This window comes from Aulostomus chinensis, chromosome 16 (genome assembly GCF_037954235.1).
Source record: "Aulostomus chinensis isolate RoL2024-O1b breed Wild chromosome 16, RoL_Achi_v1.0, whole genome shotgun sequence".
Classification (NCBI taxonomy): domain Eukaryota; kingdom Metazoa; phylum Chordata; class Actinopteri; order Syngnathiformes; family Aulostomidae; genus Aulostomus; species Aulostomus chinensis.
In genome coordinates, this window is record NC_141335.1 from 10,120,862 (window position 1) to 10,146,474 (window position 25,613).

General features: G+C 40.2%; 1 protein-coding gene across 5 annotated transcripts in view; it reads right to left on the minus strand.

Moving 5' to 3' along the window:
* Positions 1-25,613, minus strand: part of LOC147247430 (protocadherin-15-like) — a 212,033-nt gene that overhangs the window by 82,946 nt on the left and 103,474 nt on the right. For all 5 annotated transcript variants that reach the window (XM_086181511.1, XM_086181509.1, XM_086181507.1 and 2 more), the window contains 10 exons: positions 24,353-24,513; positions 22,097-22,252; positions 21,051-21,170; positions 20,829-20,939; positions 17,366-17,536; positions 11,838-11,946; positions 11,561-11,673; positions 6,693-6,899; positions 4,251-4,385; positions 1,913-2,062 (listed from right to left, as the gene is read on the minus strand). In XM_086181511.1, coding sequence (XP_086037637.1) covers positions 1,913-2,062; positions 4,251-4,385; positions 6,693-6,899; positions 11,561-11,673; positions 11,838-11,946; positions 17,366-17,536; positions 20,829-20,939; positions 21,051-21,170; positions 22,097-22,252; positions 24,353-24,513 — 1,433 coding nt within the window. The remainder of the gene's footprint in view (positions 1-1,912; positions 2,063-4,250; positions 4,386-6,692; positions 6,900-11,560; positions 11,674-11,837; positions 11,947-17,365; positions 17,537-20,828; positions 20,940-21,050; positions 21,171-22,096; positions 22,253-24,352; positions 24,514-25,613) is intronic.

Sequence of the window (25,613 nt, forward strand, 5' to 3'; positions counted from 1 at the left end):
GAGTAAAAGCTGTTGCATCAAATAAGGAGAAGCTTCCTCAGGGGCCTCCTGCTCTCATAAACGGCTTATAAAATTCGGTTAAGCGGTCATACCAAACACTCTACGACCTCTGGCCTCATTTCAGAAAAGGCGAAAGGGACATTTTTAAAGACAGATTAAACACGACCTTTCGGTGTCTGGCGTTTTTTTTTTTGGAGAAGCTGTGCTGAAAGAAGAGTTCAACTGAAAGATAAATGATCGTGGCCAGACTACTAAATGGGAGACAATGAAATGATTGAACTTCTAGATACATTGAGCCCAAGGGGATTTTGAGGACTGTGTACACACAGAGTATATCTAAGCACGTACCTACGTACCTGCTGTACGTGTGCATGGATATTTGTTTGTATTTTTATATTTGCATGACAGAGAAAATAACATCCTGACCTCTAAAGCAGGTGCACTAATGAAATCAAGAGAATAATGTCCCTAATCCATTAAAATAATCCAAATAAAACAAGAAAATCGTGTTTTTAACATTCAATTCAATCTAATCATTTATCTGCGTCAACTCATATTGATACAGGAAATAATGTTCCCTTTGTCTGGCTTTTGTATTTGTTGTACCAGAGTGGAACTGCTGTCAGCCAAACAGACTCTCTCAGTCTCTGAACAGTTTGTTTTTCACTAAATGGGTATTAAAATGCCATTTCAGTGTAGTGGCGAGGCTGCATGCCAGTGCCCTTTTTCACCTTAAAGCCTTTTCATAATTTAAAACTATAGTGCAAATGTCCTTTATATTCCATCCCTCTGTAAACGAATTCACAAAATGCTCATTAAATTTTACGCTACCAGGTAAATCCCTCTTTATTTAAGAGTTTATGGAGTTTTGCTGTAGTTTGTCTGTGAGCCACGCTGGTTCACTTTCAGTGTTTCACCCAACAATGTTTGGCCACAGCTTAAAGGGAAAGTGAGAGTAGCAACAAAGTGACAGAAAACTTTGGAAGAAGCATCAAAGAGATATTTCTGGAGGAAAAAGGAGATGGGACAGATAGCGAGGACGATTGGTGTAGCTGGTCCTCATTAGCGAGCCGATGCCGCATTTCTGCTATTGCTTAATATTTGAAGTAGTTGATGTAGCAATTAGATTTATTCCATATAGCTATTGTCTTGTAACTGAGAAAATGTTCTGTTTGTATACTTATTACTGAACACAAGCCAGGGGACCTTCCCAGGTTGTGAATGTACAATGGTAGAGAGCTAGTTAGCGAGCTAGTTAGCTTGTTGGCTGTTTTACAAGATTGTTTTTAGAAACAGAACTGTCCTGTCTTGCAACGCAAAAAAAATTGAGTTTACACCACCTGACATCTCTCAGCACCAGACACATTCCGACAACCTCATTCTGTGCCGCTGTGATACCAGAGGGTGGAGACAAATATTATGCACTACAGCTTTAAGGCGTGTGAGTGGCTAAATGCTACTATGCGTATTCACACAATCCCCATCAATTGAAACGGACATTGTGAGTATTTGACATTTACCAGATGTACTTTATTCCCCCTGCATGTGCAGTCAGTGCTGTTGTGCTCTGTGATAGCAGTATGACTGGGCCTTGATCATCTGTCATCCTGCTGTTAAAAGTGATGTATGGCCATCATTACTGCCAACCATGCCACAATGGAGTACAGCCATGAAAGCAGGTGATTTGATGGGTAAAAGGTTTCTAATCCGTGTGCTCTAAAATGAAGAGAAACATTCTGACTTGTCACGACAGCAGATGAGAGGCAGGGAACTGTTCCAGGGGTTTGCCTGTCAACACAATGCACTGAATTGTTGTGAGTATTTTCTGTGAATATGAAAGCGAGAGAAAGCATAGTGCGACAGTGAGATTTCAAATGAATAAGAGCGAGAAAGAGATCGTTGGACTCATTACCTGTAGCACTGTCTCCCCTGGCTGCATGTCTGTGAAGACCTCAACACTGTAGGAAACCTCAGCGAATGTGGGCGTGTTGTCATTCGCATCAATGACTAAGATGTTGACAGTTACCGGGCTACTCTGCTGGACGCCATCTGATGCCACCATCTATAAACACCAGACAGAGTAATGCATGTTGTCGCTTTAGAAACTCAAGACAGGAAAACAGACTTCCTGAAATAAATCAAAAAAGACTGATATTTCATCTCAACTTGTGTTTTCAGGGCTTTAGTGTTTGATTAGAAAATGTGCCAACATGTTTACAATACCTTTTTACTTCTGAACAGCCACAGTAAAGTAGCTTACACCCTTTCTGAACATAGTCATTTCTCATTCCCTTTAAGTTAGAAAAGCAGTCAAAGAAAGAGCTTGTACAAAGCTTGATAAAGGACAGCAACATGAGCAAGCTGCATGTTTTTAGTCCCTGGCAACTCTGATCTCCAGTTCTTGGCAAGGTACAAAGAAAACGGACTGAGCAGAACAACAAATGAAGTGGAGGAGAGAGGTGATCTACACAACAGGAGTGGCAGCAGCATGAAATGCATGCTTCTGTGGGGGGAAATTGTTTTTCTCTCAAAACATCTGAACTCAGTGCTGAAATGGAAATGGCAGGAGTTACTGGGTATATACTGTACATCAGGGGGGTAGCTTTAGTCACAACGAAACATCCACAAATTCACGGTAAATGTGTTGTACACAAACACACAACAGCGAATAATAAAGCGGCTCTTTTTCTCTCCCGAACTGATTTTGTTCCGCGGCCAGCCGGAGGACAGAGACAATTTTTGAGAGCCTCAGGGGGGAAACAGGATTTGGATTCACCGAGTCATCACAGTTACATGTACAGTATAGACACTCCATGATTACACATGTGCCAGAAAACACACACACACACACACACACACACACACACACACACACACACACACACACACAGTATAGAGGTAAACATTGTTATGATTGCATCCCTCTCTTTCACACATACACACACACATCCACCACAATAATAACTTTATTTGATGCGAACATTATGCATTATTCAATAGCACTCTCTTAAATGACAGCACAAGTACAACCTGCGAAGCCTTGCAGTTATTAAGTAAACATTATGTTAAAAAGCTGTTAGCGAGAGAACGCACAAGACAGCTTCGCTTTTAAGCTCTGAAAAGAAAGACAATTAGGAATATTCATCCAAGATGTCACATCTGCGCTTCAGATTATTTCAGTTCATTTTAGCTGTTGAGATGAAGACAAATGTTTGGCTAATTTATTGAATTCCTCATTGAGTTCTTTAGAAAGGCCCTCAATTATTTATACATAAGTATTAGAGATAATGGTTAGGAGAGCAGCATTTGAGCTCCTCATGACCCAAACCACGGAGTAAAAATACACTCGGGATATTAGATGTGGATGACTGAAGATACGTATGTCTGTACGTTGCGTCTGCAGCTGGCAGCCAGATAAGAAACTGCAACTTGTTGCTCTCATTGTGTTTTCAGAGAACGGACAAAAAAACAAAAAAAAACCATCAAAAATGAAATCTAAACAAATTTCAATACCTTTGTAAAGAGGACGGTTAACCGTTATTACGTCACTTGCCTATGATTCGTCGTTACAAATCGTCCTCATAAAGATTTGTCCTGTCGCCAATACTGTGCCACTTTCTTTGCAGCGTTTGCACTGATGAAGCTTGATATTTGGTGGAAAGACATGGAGCAATAAAAAGAAACAGGCATGAAATTATAAAGAAAATGTATCTATATACATTTTTTACATGTCATAGATGATTTCCAGTCAAATTCCTTGAGTCAATGAGAATATTTTGACTTTTGGAATTCACCTTGAATGCATTCTGGAAGTGTGATCTGGAAGACATATTTTTGGTACTTTGGAAGAGAGTTTCTTTTGGGAGGTGAGCCTCTCTAGATTACTACTTGATGATAGTTAAATATTAAAATTTTTATGGTCGTTTTTTGTGTTTGAAAGGCTCTCAAGATAGTATGGTGACAAAATAATAATGTTTAGGGATTTGTTTTTGTATTTTGACATTTATATCATGACCACAAAAAATATCATGAAATATCGGGAAATGGATTTTATTCACTGACCTCTGATTCTAGTCTCTGTACAGAACTACACCGGGCTTCTCATAAAAGGATAGATTTGCCCTTGGGGGGAATTTTGGACCCCTGATAACCTGATAAAGGTCATATTGTTCCAGCAGTGTCAGGTCACTTTATCTCCCAGTACCTCTTGGCGATATACAACAATAGGAGATGTGGGTCAGAGGTCGTACCGTGAACGTATAGGCCATCTGCTTCTCCCTGTCCACAGGTTTGAGGAGTCTCAGGTAGCGGATGATCCCAGTTGGGGACAGACCAAAGATGGAGGTGTAGTCATCCAGGCTTACCTTCACCATGGGATCTTTTGTCTTTCAACAGAAATACACACACATACACACACACACACACACACACACACACCAACGCACACATGCACACGAGCACACACACAAAAAAAGAAACATGTTACCGCGAAGACAGCCGTGGTTTATCATTTTTTTGAGAGGTCGCAGCTGCGGGGAAGTAAATTTTGATCTGCCAGAGAGTTGGAAAAAGTAATCAGCTGGTCTGTCTTCGGAAAGAAAAAAAAAAGAAAAGCGAGAAGAGGAAGCCAAGGATGGAGGCAGGAAACAATGACTGTATCAATAAGGGAATGAAGAGAGGAAATTACTTCTGCTAAAACAACACTCACACTCTCCCTACTGGGGGAGAGGGGGAAATAATGAGCATGGGAAGCCATCGTTTAAGAATAGCTTTTGTCTAAACAGCGAATCACCAAAACTGTGTCATGAGCAAGAGCTTCACATCATTACTGTGGCTGAACCATTAACAAGTCCATTGTGGTCATTTACGTCTTCGATTCACGTCCATCAATGTCTCCTCTTTGGTCAACATCATGACTGGGTGGATTATTGATTTTGTTATCTCTGTTTCCACTTCACTTTGATTAGTTAATCTTCTCCAAAGACCGAGTAAAGGAAAGAGTTAAAAGATGTACCAAAGGTGGCTATTATTTGTTTTGGCTTTGCGTATCTTTTCATTGATCTAAATATAACTCATACCATACAGTGCATAGGGTAAGGGATTTAAAGTATTTCTCTGCTGTGGTGAGCGAGCACGCAAGCGAGCGCACACCCACGCAATTTACTTATTGTGTCAAAACAGCCTCTTCAATTGACTACAAGACTTCAAAAATGATACAAACAATGTATTTCAAAACGGTTAGTAGACAAGAATAATTTGACAGAAACCACTGCAACGCTACAGCAGAAGACGGAGAACACAGCACAGCAAAAACCCATGGAAACACACACCAAACACACACTCTCATTAAAAGCCAGTGCATCATCAAGATTTCCCATACACACTTGTCATTACTGGAGAATTGCTTAATATTTCATTTGCCACTCATAAGATTTTGGAGGGAAAAAAAACAAAACATAATTCTTACTACTCTGAGTGCACTGGAGAGAAGTTCATTCGTTGTGTTTATCAGAAAACATTGTTAAAAAATTCATAGATGTATGCTGACAATATCTCCAGCAGTGAAGAGTGCTCCCAGTTTGTTTTTACTGCCCACAAAGTGATACATGCATTAAAAGCAGGGACGTCCCGAGTTTGCAGAGAACAGGGATCTAGTGGATTGGGGGATTTTGAACCCATTTACTTCTAAAAATAAGGAAAACCCAAACAACAACACATCTTGGGCAATTTGGAAATATCATCTTAAATCTGGGGGCTTCTCGGAATAGGTTGATAGAGGTCCACTATAAGTTTTTATTTTGGAAATGTGATAGAGAGAAACGTGAAATAAAGAACTAAATATAAACGTGGACCTTTGTCATCTATGTAAAATCACCGGTCTTTCTTGGACTATTCTGTACATATTTTTAAAGAATTAAATTAAAAAAAATAATAAAATGTTGTGAATTTGACATCAGGTCTAAATGGGTTAAAGCAGTTCTATAAAGCTAAATCATTTCCTATCCATAACTTGGTGCAACTTACTTAACACCTATGCATTCTTTTTAAGTGAAAGGACAACCGAAATTCAACTTTTTTTTGGTTTAAATTGACATAATTTGGTTGATTAAAACATCAACCCTGCAACAACTGTCTCACTCTTGCTTCACTTGCCAAGAAAAAACAAAACTTCTCAAGGAAACAGAATAGTATAAGAAAACCACTCCAAAAAGCTATAATGCTGATTTAATGCTCCAACAATAAGGGGAAAAAATCCGTCAATTGAATTTGATGTAGGGTTATAAATGTACCCTACTTTAAGCAATTAAGTGCACACAGAGCACCTGCATTATTTAGAAAAAAACATACATAATGGACTAACCTTGGTATCAAGATGAATATTATTTAAGGGCTCAAATGAAAAATAAGCACAATACTCAGGACATCCCTGTGCGTGTGTGTGTGTGTGTGTGTGTGTGTGTGTGTGTGTGTGTGTGTGTGTGTGTGTACATGTGTGTCACTGTCTCCAAAAACAACCCCTTTACCTACAGGTGTATCACCAGGAGCCAGCTACAACAAGGACACAAATACAGCAGGAAGAAGACTCGTGAGTGAGTTATTTTCTGTACAGACCCTCACACATGGACAACATGAAGATCTCTAATCAATATGTGCGTGTGTGAATCGGTGTGTAAAAATATGAACCCATCTACCTCCTCAATGTCATTATCCAGAGCGATGATTTCCAGGGGGATGGTGAGGTTGGCACTGGCTGAGATGGTCGTGCCCACCGGGGAGGACTCACTTACGTAACCCTGATAGGTTGCAAACTGGAAATACGGTGCCTGGTTGTTCTCATCCAGGATTTCTATAATGAGGTCAGCAAAAGCTGGGAGGGGATGACCGTTGTCCTGCTCAGCCTAGAAAACACACACACACACACACACACACACACACACACACACACACACACACACACACACACACACACAAACTGTAGTCAGTGTTTAAGCATTATGAATAGGGCTTCTTTTTTTTAATAATAATCCAAAACTGCTGGAAATGTATCAAGAGGGTGTAATAATTAGCGTGGATGATGAGAAGAACATGTGGAGAGCTACATCGTCCCAACTCTCAGACACAGGGATGTTAGAGCCCTCATTTCTCTGAGTGTGATTCCCATTACAAAAAAACCTACACTGGCTAAATTTAATCAGGGGTCCACTTAGGATTAGGTCTTAGAAATTACCAAAGCACTTAACACAAATACTATCATTTGTGAGGGAAAGACAGTAATTAGTGGCGCTGGCTTCTCCTTCAAAATGAGTTACCAATTTAAGAATGAGGGCCAAACAGAAACGCAAGCCAATTTCAATGTCAAAAATTAACCCCCCCCAAAAAAGTTAACAAGTAAACATATGTAACAGCACATGCTTCTAATTTGCTAGACGACTGTCGATTGCCCAAACTCCATTAAAACTCTATGCCTCTGTGCAGTTTTTCCCTGAAAGCACTACAATAAACTGTGGAACAGCTTGATATTATAAAACCCCAACTGTCAAGTCTTCATCTCCACAGTACGTTAAAATATTTCATGCAGCATCCAGCCATGGAACAAAAACGCATTTAAATGTCACTTTGCAATTTCGGCTGAAGACAAATATGAGGGTTAAATAATAAAGGTAAAATTGCAAAACTGGAAAACAGTTTCTCAGAATCAAAGTTGCACTCCCGTTAAATCAAATACTTCAACACTTACAATGTGTTTCATAAAACAGCTACGAAAATCATTTTTATTTTTACATGACATGGATTCATAATCAGTGCATATTAGCGCCATACTGTGGAAAACTTGGATGAACAGTGTATCCAACATTAGCTGACACGAGTGAACCAAATTATTTCCAAAAATTTAAAACGCAGAAGAAAATAAAGCGAGGAGCTCACAGCTTTTTTTTGTTTTGTTTTTGAGGCACCGAGTGACCTAAATTCACACTAAAAGCTGCTGCAGCAGTAAGTGGGAGTGGTCACACGTCACGTTTGAAACGGACCGCATTTGTGCTTGAGAACCCCCCCCCTAAAGGGTACCAACTCAGGTTCTGCTGCTTTTCTGCAAAAGCGGGCCGGGCAGTGGTGACACCCGTGTAACACAGATACACAAAATGACTCTTAAGCTCACTGTCTTATTTCTAAACGACTCACATGCAGAACTATGCAAACTGTGTCCTGTTACGCCAGTTGCATCAGATACTACAGCAGCCTTGTGAGACCAAACTTTTCCTTCCTATGCTCTATTGCCTCCCACACTGGGATACTTCGGAAACATTGAAGCTTTGAAAATAGAGAGGAGAGGGGGAGTGAGACGACATCAGTTTAAGCCATGACCTGGAACTAATTCTGCACATTAGCTCAATTTCACTGGGCTTGTGTTGCAGAGTGCCAATTGTAACAGCAGTATAAAGTACTACTGCTAAACTGTGAAGTGTTGCAGCCAAAAGTCTTTTCTTTTTTCTCCTATATAAACCAGATGATCCCACACCCTGTGACATTCTTTTTAGTTCTGAAACATCCAGCTGAGTTTCAATCCAGTTGACATTCACATCTGTTTTTATCGCCAGCACAATGTTATGCCAGTCTTTTCCTTCTATCTGACTTATAATAAAGAACCCCCAGACTGCAGTGACCCAAACATCCCATGTACTCGCAAAAAAAACACCTAAGGGAAAATTGCTGTCACTAACGGAGAGAATGTGCGTGCCAGGATGTTTGCTCTTTGTCTCGACATTCACACAAATTTTTTTTTGTCTGAGGGAGAAAGACAGGGTGTAAGATTACAGTGGGTGTCCCCTGGTGATTTTGCTCTTTAGTGGTGTCTCTTTTTTCCCGTGAGGCAGTGCTAAATGGCATGCACTCCACACTGCTACAACACACAACCCCTGAACACAAGTCGCTGTTTATGACTGACCCGTGACTCGCATCAATCTCTTCTTTTCTTTGCTTTTTCTACAGCCCATTTCTCTCCATTTCCCTTGTCTTCAATTCATTCTCGACATCTTGTGTGGTATGGCTCCGTCAGGATCAATGATGAGCTACAGATGTGATTTTCTTAAATGCGTGTGATGATATAGCTTATTTTAACATTAGCGTCTGATGAGTCAATTTCTCAAGAATTAGCTTTGCTGTGTCAGAGCACTCTCCAGATACCAAAGTCCAATTTTCGCGCTCTGTTCCTGCGAGACCTAGTGCAATTGTTCCCCCTCCTCTCTGTCACTCTGATAGATAAACTCCTACATCCTACAAATGCATTTATATATGCTTTCTTTTCCTGCCCCCCTCCCCCCAAACATTCATGCTTCTTCTAGCTATGCAAAATCCACTGCAAAATACAATAATACCTCCAGGGCTCCAGACTGCTACAAACAAGGTCGCATAAGTGGTTATTTATTGTGATTGTGCTAGTAAAACTATCCCACGATTGCATTGTTGTGAGATCTCAATAATTATCTGTTTTAATGTCACGGCCTCTGTGTTAGCGATTGTGGTTTACAGCAGAGCTTTTCTGTCAGATCCAGAAGCAGACTGCTAACGACTAGCCTGTGAGCAGAAATGAATAGAAGAAACGAGAAGGCCGACCAGCTTATTCCAGAATCTAAAGGAGGGGTAATATAATGTGATTAAAAAGGTGAGTAGTGAAAATATACAGGACAGAGCAGAAAAAAATAGGAGTAATGTTGTCATTAGCTATCTATTGTGTCATGCTAGCAGAAGCTAAATTCCTGTTAAGAAATACAGTATTAAGAAGAAGAATCTGGAAAAAAAAAAAAAAAAACGTAGCTGTTTTTCCAAACAGACAGTAGACTAGGCTACTTAGAAAGTAAAGCACTGCTGCTGTAAATAATTTCAGAAAAGTACTTTTTTTGCCTTATTTTCTCCATTTACATTATCTTTATTATTTTATTTAATACAATATTAGGCCAAGGCAGCGTTTTTGTTTTTTTTAATTCTGCAACCACAGCTGCTTTTATTTTGAAGACCCACTGAAAGTAATTTGCAGGCAACGTTTCTGATGGTCCAGACAACTACATATACTTCGCTCCGTCACTTGGTCAAGTTGTTCTCAATGACAGCTAAATGTGTTAAGTTGTCAAAGGCTGCATTTCAGTTAAGTCAAAGATACCGTGGAAGCTAAATGTGACTGACGTTAATTTCTAGGTGCAGCACGGTGGTTCGCACTGTCACCTCACAGCAAGAAGGTTCCGGATTCGAGCTCCGGGTCTTTCAGTGTGGAGTCTGCATGTTCTCTCTGTGCTTGCGTGGGTTCTCTCCTGGTACTCCAGCTTCCTCCCGCAGTCCAAAAACATGCAAATGGGGACGAGGCTGATTGATACTCTAAATTGACCGTAGGTATGAATGTGAGTGTGAATGGTTGTTTGTCTCTATGTGTTGGCCCTGCGATGGACTGGTGACCTGTCCAGGGTGAACCCCGGCTCTCGCCTGAAGGCAGCTGGGATAGGCTCCAGCTCCCCTGTGACCCTTAGCAGGATAAGCAGTAGAAAATGGATGGAAGGATGGATGGATGGCTGGATGGTTAATTTCTGGTACCAACTGTGCAGTTTAAAAAAAGCATGCTTGAACAGCAACAGCATACTGCATGCTTAGTTTTTATGTCCTATTTTTTTTTATAATCACTGTATATATTCTGAAGCTGCTTGATGTAGAAATGCACCTATTCATCAACAGCTCACTGACTAATACAGCGCTGTTCAAAAGAGGAAGAAAAAGTTAATAGCACCAGTGCGACCTGTGCGAAAGTTTGTCTAGAGCCCTGGTCTCATGTGATCTATCAAGGTTTACACAGTGCTCTGAGGTGTCTGCGGGTTAGTGATGGGTGGATGAAAGTTTTGGCTGCACTGCTGACCGCACCTGCAGCGGTGAGGCAATCCCTTTCTCCACTCCACATTAGGATTCATGAGAGCGCAGCAGCCTTTCCTCCTGCTAAATCCATGAATCATAACATCATTTTCACCCCAATCTCCCGCAGAGTTAAAGATAATGCTAATGGCCTTCAGGGGTTGAGGTTATCTAGGTGGATCAGAATGAGGGTGAATGGTGAATTCAATGAGATTATCAAGTTAAATTTAATGTGGCACATTAAATATACGAGGACATAACTGAGATGTTTAATAAAATAGCTTTGTTTTTGCTAATGCAACAAAAGAATCAATAGCCTTAGTCAGAGCCCGATAATCAGGCTCCATTACATTCACTGAATGATTTTTGGAAATGTGTAATCTATGCAGTTTTTTTTTTTTTCACAGGTTTAGTTTGACTATGCACATCTGTGACTTAACAGCATCGGGGGATTATTATCATTTCAGTTTGCAGTAATTTTTAACAGCGGAGATTCTGTTTTAATCAGCCTACTCATCATGTGACACTGCAGTTTTGTTTTGTTTTTTGCAAGTGAGGTTCAAACAAAGGTCAAACTGTAAATCTTGCTCACAGACCTTCAATACAACAAAAGAATCGTGCCGATTGTAGTGATGCAACAATAGTGAGTGCGTTGAAATTCCTCATTTACCTTAATGATGAGTGTGAACCTTTGATACAAGTCTCTGCTGATGGGCTGCAGAACACGAAGCTCTGCAGTCGTTCTGTTCAGGGAGAAATACTGTGGGTATGTGACTGGATGGCCTGCAATAAAGAATAAACAACAACATCGACAGATCTGGATTCAGTGAACTTTATAGTACCATCAGGAACATCAGACTCAACATTCTGAAGCCAGGTCGTGGTGTACAGACAGAGCCAAGGAAGATTAAATGTGTAAAATCAATGAGTATACGTGATGAACTTACCAACCAGGATGTAGTAAAGAATGCCGGGTCTTTCTGAAGGAGGTTGTATGTTTCTGTCCATGTCTACTGCCCTTATTGGAGGAGTCACATTCAGTGGATTCAATTTGCTCTGCAACAATGAAAGTGGAAGTTAGATAGAAGGCAATACACCAAGATGCAAATCCATTTAGTTACAGTGACTACTGACGGTGTAGTCGCACAGACCAAAACAACCTTGAGTGCAATCCTTGTGCAGAGGCAGTAATTTCAGTATCTTATCAATCAGATTTAGTGTGCTCCAATAATATCACATAATAACATACTGTATCATAAAAATTTAGCCTCTGCATAATCACACCTGATGTCTATTGGATATTCAATTGTTCCTTGCCACTGCTCCTGCACTTGACTCTCCCCCTGGACCACTTAAATGTTCTCCACTTCCAAATTGAAGTCAAGGAACTGCTGCGCGTTCTTCAAACTCCATCTGCTGATACTGGATTCCTCCTAATAATGTTACCCTGCTAACGTCTTTTGTACGCTGCGCTAGGATTGTGTCTCCAGTCAGCAAAAGTGAAGAAATACAGTTGTGTGTACTTTGTATTTGTAGTTACACTTGGCCACAGTTCCAAAAAGTGAAAGGTCACACACATTTTGGTTAATTAAAGTCATTTCTCAGCACTGAGTATAAAGACTTAAACAACTAGAAAGCACTTGCATACCTGAGCAATGGAAGCTATGTAGATATAGAATTTGAGAGGCAGTATAGTCCAGATCCATTCATATATATTTTCTTCCCAACTTCCACAAATAGACCACAGATCTACAACACAATCAAAACCATCTATCATCTGTATATGTCATCTTTGTCTCCCTATGAGCCCGACAGCTGCCTGGCATCGTCCAGTGAGGCCCGTCTAATGGGTCTAACTCTGTATCAACTTTTAAATCTTTTCTTAGAGCTCACTTTTATAATATATATATATATATATATATATATATATTTTTTTTTTATAAAGCCTTGGATAATATAATGCTTGTTTCTATTGCACGTTTTTGATTCTTTATTACTTGTATTGTCTTTAAAGCATTGGGTAACTTTTTTCTTTTTTTTGGAAAAGTGCTTTATAGATAAAATGATTATTATAATTACCTCCTGAGGCTCTCCAATTAAAACAAATGCCACAAGGAATTTCATTGAAACATATGTTCAGAGCAGGTCTTTTGGATCACAGAATTACATTTTTTCAAGATTATTTCAGGATACTCCTTTCAAAAAGTCATGTGCAGTTAGGTGTTACTCATTAGCATGCTTCTACACGTGCCAAGGAGAGTTGCATATTAAAGATAATCTGTTGTGTTGTTGTGGGCTACATTTCCTGTTCATGGATACTCAGACATCATCAGCACTGAGCTTTACCTCTTTAATTTTACACTATCATATGGCCAAGTGTGAATATGTTTAGCACATCCGATTTAAGAATATGTCTCCTCATGCTAAATACCTCCATATGGCAGAGACAGTGAGGCCTGTGCTGAAATTCCTCCGCGTATAGACAGGCACATGGCTAACATGGCTCTGGCAGGAAGAATCCCTCCCTGAGGGGGTATATTTATATCCCACAGCTCGGGAGTAATCCTTACATCCCCCCCCCCCACACACACACACACACACACACGCACACCCCCAACCCATCACCAGCCCTCTCGTTTTTACAATGTCTGGAGGTGCGCTAAATCAAATCCCCCTAGCTCTGCACAATGATGATTAGCTATAATACCCTCCTCCAACAGTCATTATACAAGGAACTCCGGAGCCCACATTATATCCCCCCAGGGCAAAAAATAAATACAGATCAACTTAATACTGCCTGTCTAGCCATTGTGATTAATTACAATACACTCATCAATTATGAGGAGACAAATCTCCCTGTGGACAGATAGGCTAGCGAAATGGCTACGGATTCAGCCGAACGGAGAAAAATCAAACCAGAGGGAAAAAAAAAAAGACTGAAACCGTAAGCCAAAATGTTCAGGAATGAATGTCTAAAGTGTTATGGAAAAGACGTATTTCAAACTAAATTCTCTGAAAAATTCCTGTGATAGAAGCCAGCATGCAAGTGTGTAATGTGTATGTCCTACTGATGTACATATACAGTAAAGCATATATTACATCTCTGCAACATTATGGTGTGACTCTTTGTGAGGAAATGGCAAAAGGAGGTGGCATGAGGCCAAAATTTCATCCCAGTGATAAGAAAGTTTTGGGTTTTATGTCTTGAGCTTAAAGGTCCTGTACACTGAGCAGTCCATGAACCTTTTAGGATAAATTACACATTACAAGGGTAAACTCTGAGTGGAAATCCCTTGTCTATGCACTGTGCTGTATTTATACATAATTGAGTCAAAATATTCATGACCGCTCTTTCTCTCTCTATGTACGCTGAAATCATTTTTTTCATCTCCGTGGCATTCGTATCATTTGATTTCTCTTTTTGTCTCGTTATAATTTCATTTAATTCAGTTCCACTTGCATGTTCAAGCCCGTACAACTAAAGCACACCTGATGCAGTCCCCCGCCCCCACACTGCCTCTCAGCATTATTCTCAGCCAAGTGTGTCCCATTCATCACACTCCAGTTAGTAGCGATAATGAAACTATAAGTTAGTTCGCCAATAAACAATAAACAACGCAAAAAGAAGTTGGCACTCATTTGTAAGTTCTAATTCCACTCGTTAGAAAAAGTAAAGCGCTCTGAAATTACAGTCATTTGTTCACATTAACCCTTCAGTGTACGGGAAGAAATAAGAGAGGATGTGGTACGACGTGATGTAACAACAGAATCAATATAGCATTATAGCAATAAAGAAAGGATTCATCGTTAATAGATTGATTTTTATTCTTCTGATTCTTTATTTCCACTGTGAAAGAAATCCCAGCAGATTTAGCCAAATCTAGCAACAAGGGGGAGAGAGGGAGAGTGTGTGGGAGAGAGAAGGAAATGTTTTAGCATGTTAATAAGAACCTCATTTTTAGCCAGCAAACAACACAAAAAAAAGACTCTTTTTAGCACATTTTTGCAGTAAGATAATGGTTTTAATATGGAGCGCTGTGGTTTTAGAATTTCACAAAGTAGAGGACACAGGGTGTGGAGGAGCATTCAATATGTTCAGCAGGTGTAGGTGTGTTAAGTCCTCCCCCACCGACTCTGTGACGTCTCTACATGTGAGATAGAGGATTAGAGACTCAGTATTATGTGAAGTTCTGCCTCCGCACCTGAGAAAGGTTGCTCTCATGTCCGATCTGGACGTAACACCATATAGCACCCGCCCCGATATCCCCACACCACCAACATCACCCTCGCTGCTCATCTACCTTTTAAACTAAGCAGGTGTTGAAGAAGTGGCCAGACGAGTGTGTTGGGAGAGAGCTCCCCACATACTCATAGAACTGGACTGACATTATGCTGTATATGCTCCACCCTCGCAATGAGGATCACTAATGGTTTAAACTTAAGAGGCCTATCAGGAATGACTCCCCCCCACCCACCTTAGCAGGATCTGAACGGTTCAGTCCCATCCTAACATAACACATGAAATTTACCAAGCTATCAGCTTGGTGCATAGTTCTGGGAAGTCTCTTCTCTGCAAAAGAGCACGTTGGAGGAGTCTATTCCTGCTTCTTTTGCAGGGAAGATACTTCCCAAGACTATGCACCAAGCTCATAGCTTGAAACTGACATACCACTCGACAGCAGTACCAAAGAAGAGGCAATACACCTGGTGGAGCAAACCCTTTGGCCCAGCAGGGCAGGGTAGACCACTGGATTATTGAAGATGGCCTTATAAATCCAATAAGCAAGCTGTAGCGCACACAGAAAGACCCCCTGAGTCCTGAGTGGGCATATTTATATTCCTAAAGCTGTAGTCTGGAGTAATCCTCCCACCCCTCCCTAACCAGTGCTCTTGCATTTGCAATGTCAGGAGGTGTGCTAAACTAAAGCCCCCTAACTATGCTTGATGATTCAGGTGCACAGGTCCAAAACTAGTCTCATGCCCTATGATTTCTGAAGCACCGGAAAATACGAGGAAAGGAAGAGTGCATTCGAGGACTCCTCTGTTACTTACAGTTTTGTTTAAAGTGTAGTTCCTTCTCAGTCCCTTGTCTATCCGGGCAGAGAGCGGTTCGGACCACAGCACTCGTGCTGGCTAATGATCCATCAATTTGATGGGATTATTGGGGTGCCGCCCATCCGCCTCCTCCCACGCAAAGAAAAATACAACTCCGGCAGAATGGAGGAGTGATTAATGACTGATGCTGATATCCTCGAACGGACCTCCTGATATCCAGATGTATCCCGAAGTGCTCCGTCGAATTATCCACAGGGATATCTGAATGGAGCCTCATTTAATAGTGTGACCCGCCACATTTCAATACATCCGTGAATCTTTACACTCCTAATTGTAGTCTGAGAAGGAGTTGCAAATTGTGGGCAAGTTAGAAATTCTAATTTATGCCTCTTGCACATTAGATTTAGATATGAAAACCCAGATGACAAGTTCAACATGACGGAACGTCTTTAGAGGACGACATAGTGCCAACTTCAATTTCAGCTAGTGCGGTAAATCAAATCAAATTCAATCCAGATTACACCGGCCCAATCCAATTCAACACAGATCAATCCAATCCGGTCTAATCTAATTTGGATGCAACTGCTGATGAGCTCTGGGTAACAACAGTGAAAAGCTCCAAAACAAATAAATAAGAGGACCTTAAGAGGAGATTGTTTTGCCAACTATCTTTGAAGTCAACATGTAGAAGAGGTCCTGGAGGTGCTTAGGAAACAAATCAGAAGAATCAGTCTGCTATTGAATATTTTCATGATATGATCTGAATAATATGACTTTTTAAACCTTCAGGTAAGATTATTTTTATTGTTTTTTGAAAATTCTGCCACTCGATTCAATGTCAATCACTCCAGTTCACCTCAATGCGTTCTAATGAAGTAATTTCTAATGGAAAAGATAAACTGTATGCACAGATATATCACCTCGATGGGTGCACCCTTCTCCACATCACACTCTTCAATGCATTGCTCAACCGCCTCTCCATGTCTTTTTCTTCTGCCCTATGAACTCCAGTCGTATTTTGCTCTGATCCCAGGTCAATACAGCCTTCAGCTCTAATTGCTGGTCCAATGCACCCGAAAATAGAGCCTGGAACCTCACACAGCAGGCTTAAGTTTGAGTTACAGTTGTGTGCTCAATCAGTGTGACAAACTGACATGATTTAAGCCACCCGGTGCCCAACTCCCATATAAATAAACCCTTATTTACAAAGAAAAAGGTTGTCAACATTTATGACATTTGAAATGTGTTGAACAGTTTAGTACAAGAAATGTACAAGCATATCAGAGATCTGAATGATAATGGGCAAACACACGCACACACACACACACACACACACGCTGTTCTCTAACTTGGAAAACATGTGCGCATATCACCATTGTCTTGACCAAGCGGTAGAGCTGCACGTCTGCCTCGTTCTTACCGGTTCAGTGAATTCAGGGATAGCAACGCGGTAGGTGAGGGGGTTGCAGTCGTGCGTATTGTTCACCAAAATACAGGGCAGAAACATGGGTCCCAGGTCATCTCCATCTAGAACGTCCACGGTCAGAGTCGTGGTCGCCGTGCGTCTGTTTGGGGGGTATGGAGCCCGGTCCTGGGAGATGAAGAAAGGCTTTTAATTTCAATCACTAACAACTTACTGCTCTAAAATCAACATGTTATGTAAAAACTGATCACTGCAGTTGTTTCCAAGCGTCGAGTGTTGCTACATTGCACATTTATAGTCACTTCATGCTTAGTTAACCATTTGTATTGCTTAGATAACAGTTCCTTAACAGTCAATTTAATTTTCAGGGTAAAGTGATACTTTAGGGGTTATTGGTCTTCATTTTACAGTAAGAGACACGGAGAGCATTAATAAATAACTCATTTTTCTTTAATTGTATTCCATAATTATGGAGGTTTATCATTAGCAATTTTTAGTACAACCTGGTTATACACACCAGTGTTGAATAAACATTACTTTAGCATAATTAACCATTTATTAATTGTGCCACTTACTGTGGTAAGGAAAAAGAATCTCTTACAGAACACCTTAAACCCCCTCACTATGACACGAGTTAGCTGTTAAGTAATTGTTACTGATGGTTAACTAAGCATGAAGTAATAGTTATTAATATGCCCATCTTGCACATGTTACAGATAAAGTTGTATAATTACGCCAGATAAATCTTTTATTAATGCTCTTTGTCCCCGTGATTATAAATTTCAGGACCTGTGCTCCTAAAGTGTTTGCATTTTTCTTTTATAATCCTTCACTTGTTGTTGCTTTTTTTTCCCAGAGAAAAAGCGAGAGCAACCTTTTTAATATCAACTGGTACACCCCCACAAGGTCATGTAAGGAAATATTAAACTAGATAAATGCAGTTAATATAAACAGGTGCATATGTTAAAAGCAAGATATTCTGCTATATAATGTATGGATGAGAGGTTTGTTTTTTTCAGATGCACATATCTTAATGGAAGGAATAATCCTGTTATGATACAAACAAAACAACAACATCAGGCTACCAGATGGAAAAAAACAAACTCTACTACTAAACTGCTTTTCTTCTTAAGGAAATCCTTGTTGGCAATAACACATCTTTACAGCAGTTATACTTAGACTCCCTCTTGAGCTACTGTTGCTTCTCTGAGTGGCACCATGAGAAGTGAGCACAGCACTTCAAAGATTGACATTGTCAGTATAATTAAAAGTTTGACACAAACAGCACCGGGGTTCTTATAAATACCATGCCTTCATTCTTTTTCTAGTCTGACAGCCTCTTGCAAAGGAATCTCCACGGAGGACTTCTTGCAAGGCTAAAAGGTTGAGTCATTTGCTCCCTCATGCAGGAAATAGAGTGAATAGAGGGAGTTGGGTTGACTGCTAAATGACTATCTGCCCTACAGCACTGTCACTCTTCCATTCTATAGAGACCTTGGATCATTGCTTATTAGGCTAAAGGTAGTCAGCGATTTATATGTTATCATGATATCATGAGGGTTGCTTCCTGTTTTCCTTTTGTTGTGGTTGTTGTTAATGATAGCGATTCTTCATATTAATGCTAATAACACTGCTTTGAGATATTCAGGGACCAGAGAAACATGCAGTTATCATTTATTCGGCCTTAATGGCTTCATTAGGATTTCTTGTTTTACAATATTTTCTCACTCATGTCGCCTCATGAGAGCGTGACAGGAATTGCCCTTCTTCCAGTGAAAATCAGATTTTAAAAACACATAATTAAATCAACTCTAATGCGCAAAGGGGTTGTAGTATGTACAAACTACAAACCGTTATCTCAGAAACATCTCAGAGACAACTTCAGTCATTTTTAATAAAGAAATAATTTGTGCAGAAACCCCTGGGAGCTCACTCATCTCTGACTTAAAGCGATTCTGAATTAGTTAAATGTGAGTTCCACAGCTTGCTTATGACAGGTCGTCACACTGACAGCCAATCTGAGAAGATCCCTGATTGCATCTTGTTAACATCTAAACATGAACAAGTATCCTTCTTATCTAAATGCAAAGTGACAACAATGATTTGCTTGTTGTTGTGCGGTGATGTGTGTGTGTGTGTGTGTGTGTGTGTGTGTGTGTGTGTGTGTGTGTGTGTGTGTGTGTGTGTGTGTGTGTGTGTGTGTGTGTGTGTGTGTGTGTGTGTGTGTGTGTGCGACTTCATGTGTAGTGAGTGTTCAAGGTTGAACAATCCTGGGAGACAGGGGGCAGGTCAACACTCCTGGATCAGAAACATACACCTGTGTGTGATTTACTCCTACAGTTTAAACTTTTTTAAAGTGATTTTCTTCATGATCAATGTGGCTGTATTTTATTATGTGTTGTTTTATTGTAAATGATCCCTCTGGCTGACTGAGGCACAAATGGATGGATGGAAAAGCTAAAATGTTAACTGACGTACACTGTCCCAAGAGGAGGCCGCATTCTTTCAGTAGCGACACGAGCCACACCGGAGCGCCGCCCCATGAACGGACGAACAGGTACACAATCATTCGCACATCAATGATGACGTGTTGCAATGCATTTGGAAAGTCTTTTCAGCAAATGTTTAGTCTGACACACGTCAAGGGATTTGCTTTGTATTGATTTTATCTACCGTTAGCATGAGGGAATCATTGCTGCACCTTTGCAATAAATACGCCAAGTAAAACAAGACTTTTGATCCTCAACACTTTTGGTCTTTACAAATGGAAATCAATAGAGGTGTTGATTCGCATTCTTGGGACCTGAGATCCATACTCACACACTGTGAACAGGTCATTCGGGATCATAGTTTGAATTACAAGGGTGCTAATAGGATTTTGGTTCCCCTTAAAAAGGACATAACCTCCCCTGAAGGCGCTACGATGAGACATCTCGGGGACAGAACTTTTAATCAAGAAAGGATGGGCTCATATTTGTTCATTTCATTCACAGGAAGTTCAAAAGTGTCTCATCTGTTCAGAGAGAGCGGGGACTATTAACAGCAGCAATGTGAAGCACCACTAGGAGGGAAAAAAAAGAAAGAAAAAAGAGCCATAATATGCACTGAAATCCAAACTGAGAACACAAAAAAGTAACGGTTACTGACATGAACTTTCATGAAGCAGGTTCAGTTACAGTGCCCCCAAAAGCCAGCGTGTAATTCAAACTCTGTTAAGGATTCGTGTTAATGGACTATCTGAACAAGGCCTGAGTAACTTTGTATTCAAAAGGCTTCAAAGGGAACAGCAAGGAAAAAAGCAAGTCCTTGAGTCGTCCAATTGCATGCTAAAAAAAATGTTAATACAACTAAAGAGTGAGAGACCGCACAATATTTGTAATCTGTTAATATCGAGTCCTTCTTAGCGTTAACACTTGAAATACGAAGTGATTGGGTTTGGGGAAAAAAAAGTCTCACTTACATTCGCTTGGACCAAAACCAGGTAGCGTGTTTTCTCCTCATAGTTTAACCTCTCGGCCAGAATAATATGTCCTGAAAGGGTGTTTGCAACACTTGCTGTCCTGTTAGATGCCTGAAAAAAGACAAAAGCTGTGATGGGAAAGTACTAAAGAAAGATAGAAATAATATACTGTTGATTTGCTGAGTAAATTTACGGTGATGGAGAAGGTGTTTTATCATATACCGGATCATCTGGGTTGTAAAGAATGCTGTATTCTATATGTCCATTCGGCCCATCGTCAATGTCCGTTGCGCCGTTGTTTCCTGAGAAACCAGTAAATATGGTTGTTCCGACTGGCGTCAGCTGGAGGGAAATGAGCAGGAGAGAGAAATGTGAACAGGTCCAACATGTGAGTTCACGTGTTTTACAATCCAGAAGCCACACATAGAGCTATTGCTGGAGCCACTCCGCGCCATTAGTATAAAAAGGGAAATGTCTGCAGTCAGCAGTAGTATAAAGGCTTATGCACACTGCTGACAGGAAAAACAAAAATTAAGTATGAGAAGTACGGCTTCTCTCCAGAGCCCTCAGCAGAGTCCACATGACCAGGCGGTGGGCAGGAGAGCTTGTTCAGGGGAGAAGTTGGCAGCGATATAGAATGACTCACAGTATTGTTGGGGCTACTGCACACAGCTATGATAACACACTGTGACAGGAATTTTCAGAATATAATCTACGCAGAAGATGTAGCTGTCCAAAACTCAAAAGGGAATTATTTTCTAATATAAGAAGATTTGATTAATCATTCCTGAATCACTCTGAATCACTGCAGGGGATGATGTTTGTTATGACGTATCGGTGAATCCTCAGCAGGCTGCAACATATTTTCTGAAATCGCCTTGCGAGGAATTAGCATCCCACACACTTAAAATGCTGTAAAAATCCACCGACTGGTTTTCAAGTATCAAGTTTGTTCATCCGCTGATTAAAGGAGAAACATAATCATTTGCACATAAGCAGAAAGCTAATGACAATTGCCGACAGTTAGATAGGAAGTCAATGTTCTCAGTTACAGAGTCAGCGACTTAATTCAACTTTTCAAGAACCACATTAAAAGTTCATTTGTAACCAAGCGAGTGCAATAATGTGAACAATTTTGACTCCCGAGGACAGTGAGATGAATATCTGGAAACCAACATGTTTGATTCGTAATCACAATACCAAAATAATTCAGTAGATACAAAAAGAGCTTTGATACAGACAACTAGCGATCGGCAGGAGGCCCTTACCTCATTTACCGCAACATAGTAGCGCGGCTGCTGAAAGCGAGGGGTGTTGTCGTTCCGGTCCCTCACAACGATCCGTACCTCGTGCAAAATAACCGTACCAACCAGCTCATTGGTGCACTGAATCTGAACCACAATGGTGGTGATATAGTTAGGAGGCTGAGAAAGAAAGGAGAGACAGTGGGGAGGTCATTCAAGTTTTATCATACCCGATAACATCTGACAGGGCTAATAATAACTTAAAGTTGCATTTTATAAAGAACCAGACTTCTCATGAGATGACTAATTCTACACTCACACTGGGTGACCTGTACGTGCACAAGCTGAGGAACAATGCAGAGAACAGGCACCAAAGTGGAAGTAGCAGGGTGTACCTACAGTGGAGTCAAAAGGTACAAATACTTGTCTTTCTACTTCTCAGTTCAATTTGTACCCTTTTGGTTAAAAAGGTTCACTTCAGGCCTCCTGAGGACCAATACTGTACTTTTGAGTGAAAAATCTTCAAAAGCGTACTTGTAAAGTACAGGAATGTTCTTGTCTCGTACCTCCATTTTTTAAGTGCGGAACTGTGCCGAGTGTTAGTGCGCTCTAAATTATACATACATTGACTCTCCAGGATACACGTTAGCGAACCAGCTCATCAAATTATACATTCAAACAATGCTGAAAGCAAAATGGGAAAGAGAGAGGGCTGAAGAAGCGTTGAGAAAATCTAAGATGATAATCATGATTATTTTGATACGTATGGAGAGGGTTATTATTAATCTTGATTTTTCACTTTAAGAAACACAACCTTCATGTCCATCTTGTGCTATATTCCAGTTAATGCAGGTTAGCTTTATAGGCTGAATTTCTTCAACAATGTTATAACCCCCTCTACTTGTTGCTCCTCTGTTTCTTGTGTTTCTATCAAAGAATTCCGTCAGTTTTTCTTCATCTTCTTTTTTTCTTCTCAAATCCACCTCGAGAACACTTAGTAGCAACAAAGCTAAAGACGATCAATCAAAACTGCACCGTCGAGTTATATGACACGAATGCAGCATTTAAAAGTGAAGGAGGTGGAATAATGTGAAATGGGGGGTCGTAATAACAACAATACTGATATTAAAATGGATGGGATTACGTGAGTTTAAATTAAATTTGTATTCCAATAGTTTCTTTTTTCTCTATCAAAGGCAACACAAAATTCAAAAGGTCCCCTTGGAGGACCAGGCCTCATTTCACATCTTATACTGTACATTGCAGGTTTATACTGAGTACTGAACTAAATATATGAGACTGAAACATTTAATGTTTGACTTTTTTTTTCATGTCACTGTATTCCTTTTACTCTTGGCCAAAAAAATTGGAATGACACAGTGGATTAATAATAAACGTAAGGAGCGAACGGAGGAGAGCGAACTCTTGGTGTAACACTTTTAGTTAATCTAATGATTTACACTCCTGTAATCATTCACGAATAATTGCTTTATTGCACTGATAATGCGGACATGACTGCTATTATTTGCAAAGTGTTAATTGAGGCTATCGAACATGCCAAGTTTGATTTATCACCTCTCAGCTGTTGACTGTTTGTAAGCAGAAAAATAGCAGCTCAACGGGACAAAAAGGACTCACACAGGAGGAAAAATGATGTGAGAGACAGACAGACAGACAGACAGACAACAGATAATCATTTTCTTACATACTTTAGCTGTTGATCCAAAGGGGGTTTTAAAGTAAATGAGTCAATTGATGGCATGTTTGGCAAAGAAACGTTACATTCCCTTCACTTCCAATATTAGAAGCATTATAACCTTAATGTCTTAAATAAAACGCTTGTAAAGAAAAAGCGTTACTCACTCACATTATGCTACCTCCCGTAATAAAGCTCTTCTTGCTATTACGAGCAACTTTGGTCAAAAAAAAAAACTCCTTAAATATTAAAGTGGATGCTTTCTTTGTTCATCATTTGAATAGCTTCTTAGTGTCAGAGTTTTTAATAATGACCGTAATAAAAAGCTTGTGAAAGAATAGACTCAGCTATGATTAATGTGGAAAAGGACACTGTGTGTATACAGCACTTAATCATGACCATGGGACCAGTGACCTAGGGACAGGAAAGGAGCCCACTGAGATCAGGTCCACTGCTTAAAAACTATTTTCTAAGTTGCAGATGACCAGAGAAGCGTCTTCTCTGTAAATTATGGAGATAACATGAAACCTCCAGACAGATAAAGTATCTCTCTAATTACAGGGTCGCCGGCAGCATGTACTCACATCTCTGTCCAGAATTCGCCCGGTGCTGTTGAGGTAGAGCCTCTGTCGTGCTGGTTCCAGTATCACCCAGTAGTCATAGTTGTCCAGTAAAGTCAGTGAGATGGTTCTTCCGGGGTCTTGGGCGCGGCCATTTATCTGCATGTTCTCCACCAAAACAGTACCTGTGAGAGTTGGTACATTGTTGTCACTGAATATGTTATTTATTTGATATATCATTGTCATTTAAAGGGGGATTCTCTCACTCACACTGTGTTTGTGCTTGTACTATCTCTCCAGTCATGAGAGATAGTATGTTTTACACCATCTTGGAGAGGACATTTTGTTGGTTCTCATTTTCTGCGGACATCTTCTAAGGGCAGTTTGACTGTTAAAAGCTTTACTTCAACGAGACTACCTATCTATTTTGCTTTTAAAGTACTTGTGAACGAAAGGTGGCGTATTTTACCTCCTGCATCACTTTTTCGTGACTTCAGAATGCAGAAAAAGCCAGCCCCACACATTTAGCTTTTAGCTAATAGTGACAGATGGCTAATAACAGCAGAAGTGCCCAAAAAAGTCTCTTTGCAAACTCTCAAGCACATTTTCCAGTATAATGAACATCTTCTTTATCCAGGTGTATGCTAATGAATGAATGTTTGCCGCTTCTGTGAGTGAGAGGAAAAACACGAAGTGTGATAGCTTCTCCCCCCCCCCCCGTTTAGCTTTTTTTCTGTTGCTTTAGCCATAATACACGAAAGTGTTACTGTTTGACTTTAGCTCAAATCAAACGGATTACTGAGCTTTCAGCTGGACAAAGAAGATATGGACTAAATCAGAGAACACCCTATAAGATTGTAAATTGATATTTTTGGGCTGCCATTAGCTTCAAGCTAAATATACGTAGCCGTCTCTTTCTGCATTTGGGGGTCACAAAGAAGTGAAAAGGGAAAAAAAATCTCTCTTAATCTCTTAAAATGGATTCAATGTGCCTATTCATTGTCTGTCTGTGTGTGTGTGTGTGTGTGTGATGAGAGTCAAGCGAAGACTGGTGAAGTGAAGATAAACAAAAAAATTGCACCTTGTCACTCTGCTGTGAGTAACAATAAAATATTAAAAGCAATAAAAACAACAAGTTTTAATCCATTTTAATCCGCCCACAACCAAAAATGGACAGACGGCAACTCCAAATGTCTGCAAGTCAGGCCAAAACATCGACATAAACCAACCAACCTGAATCTGGGACAGTGGTGATGGATGCTATAAGCTCTGCAGCTGATGGCAG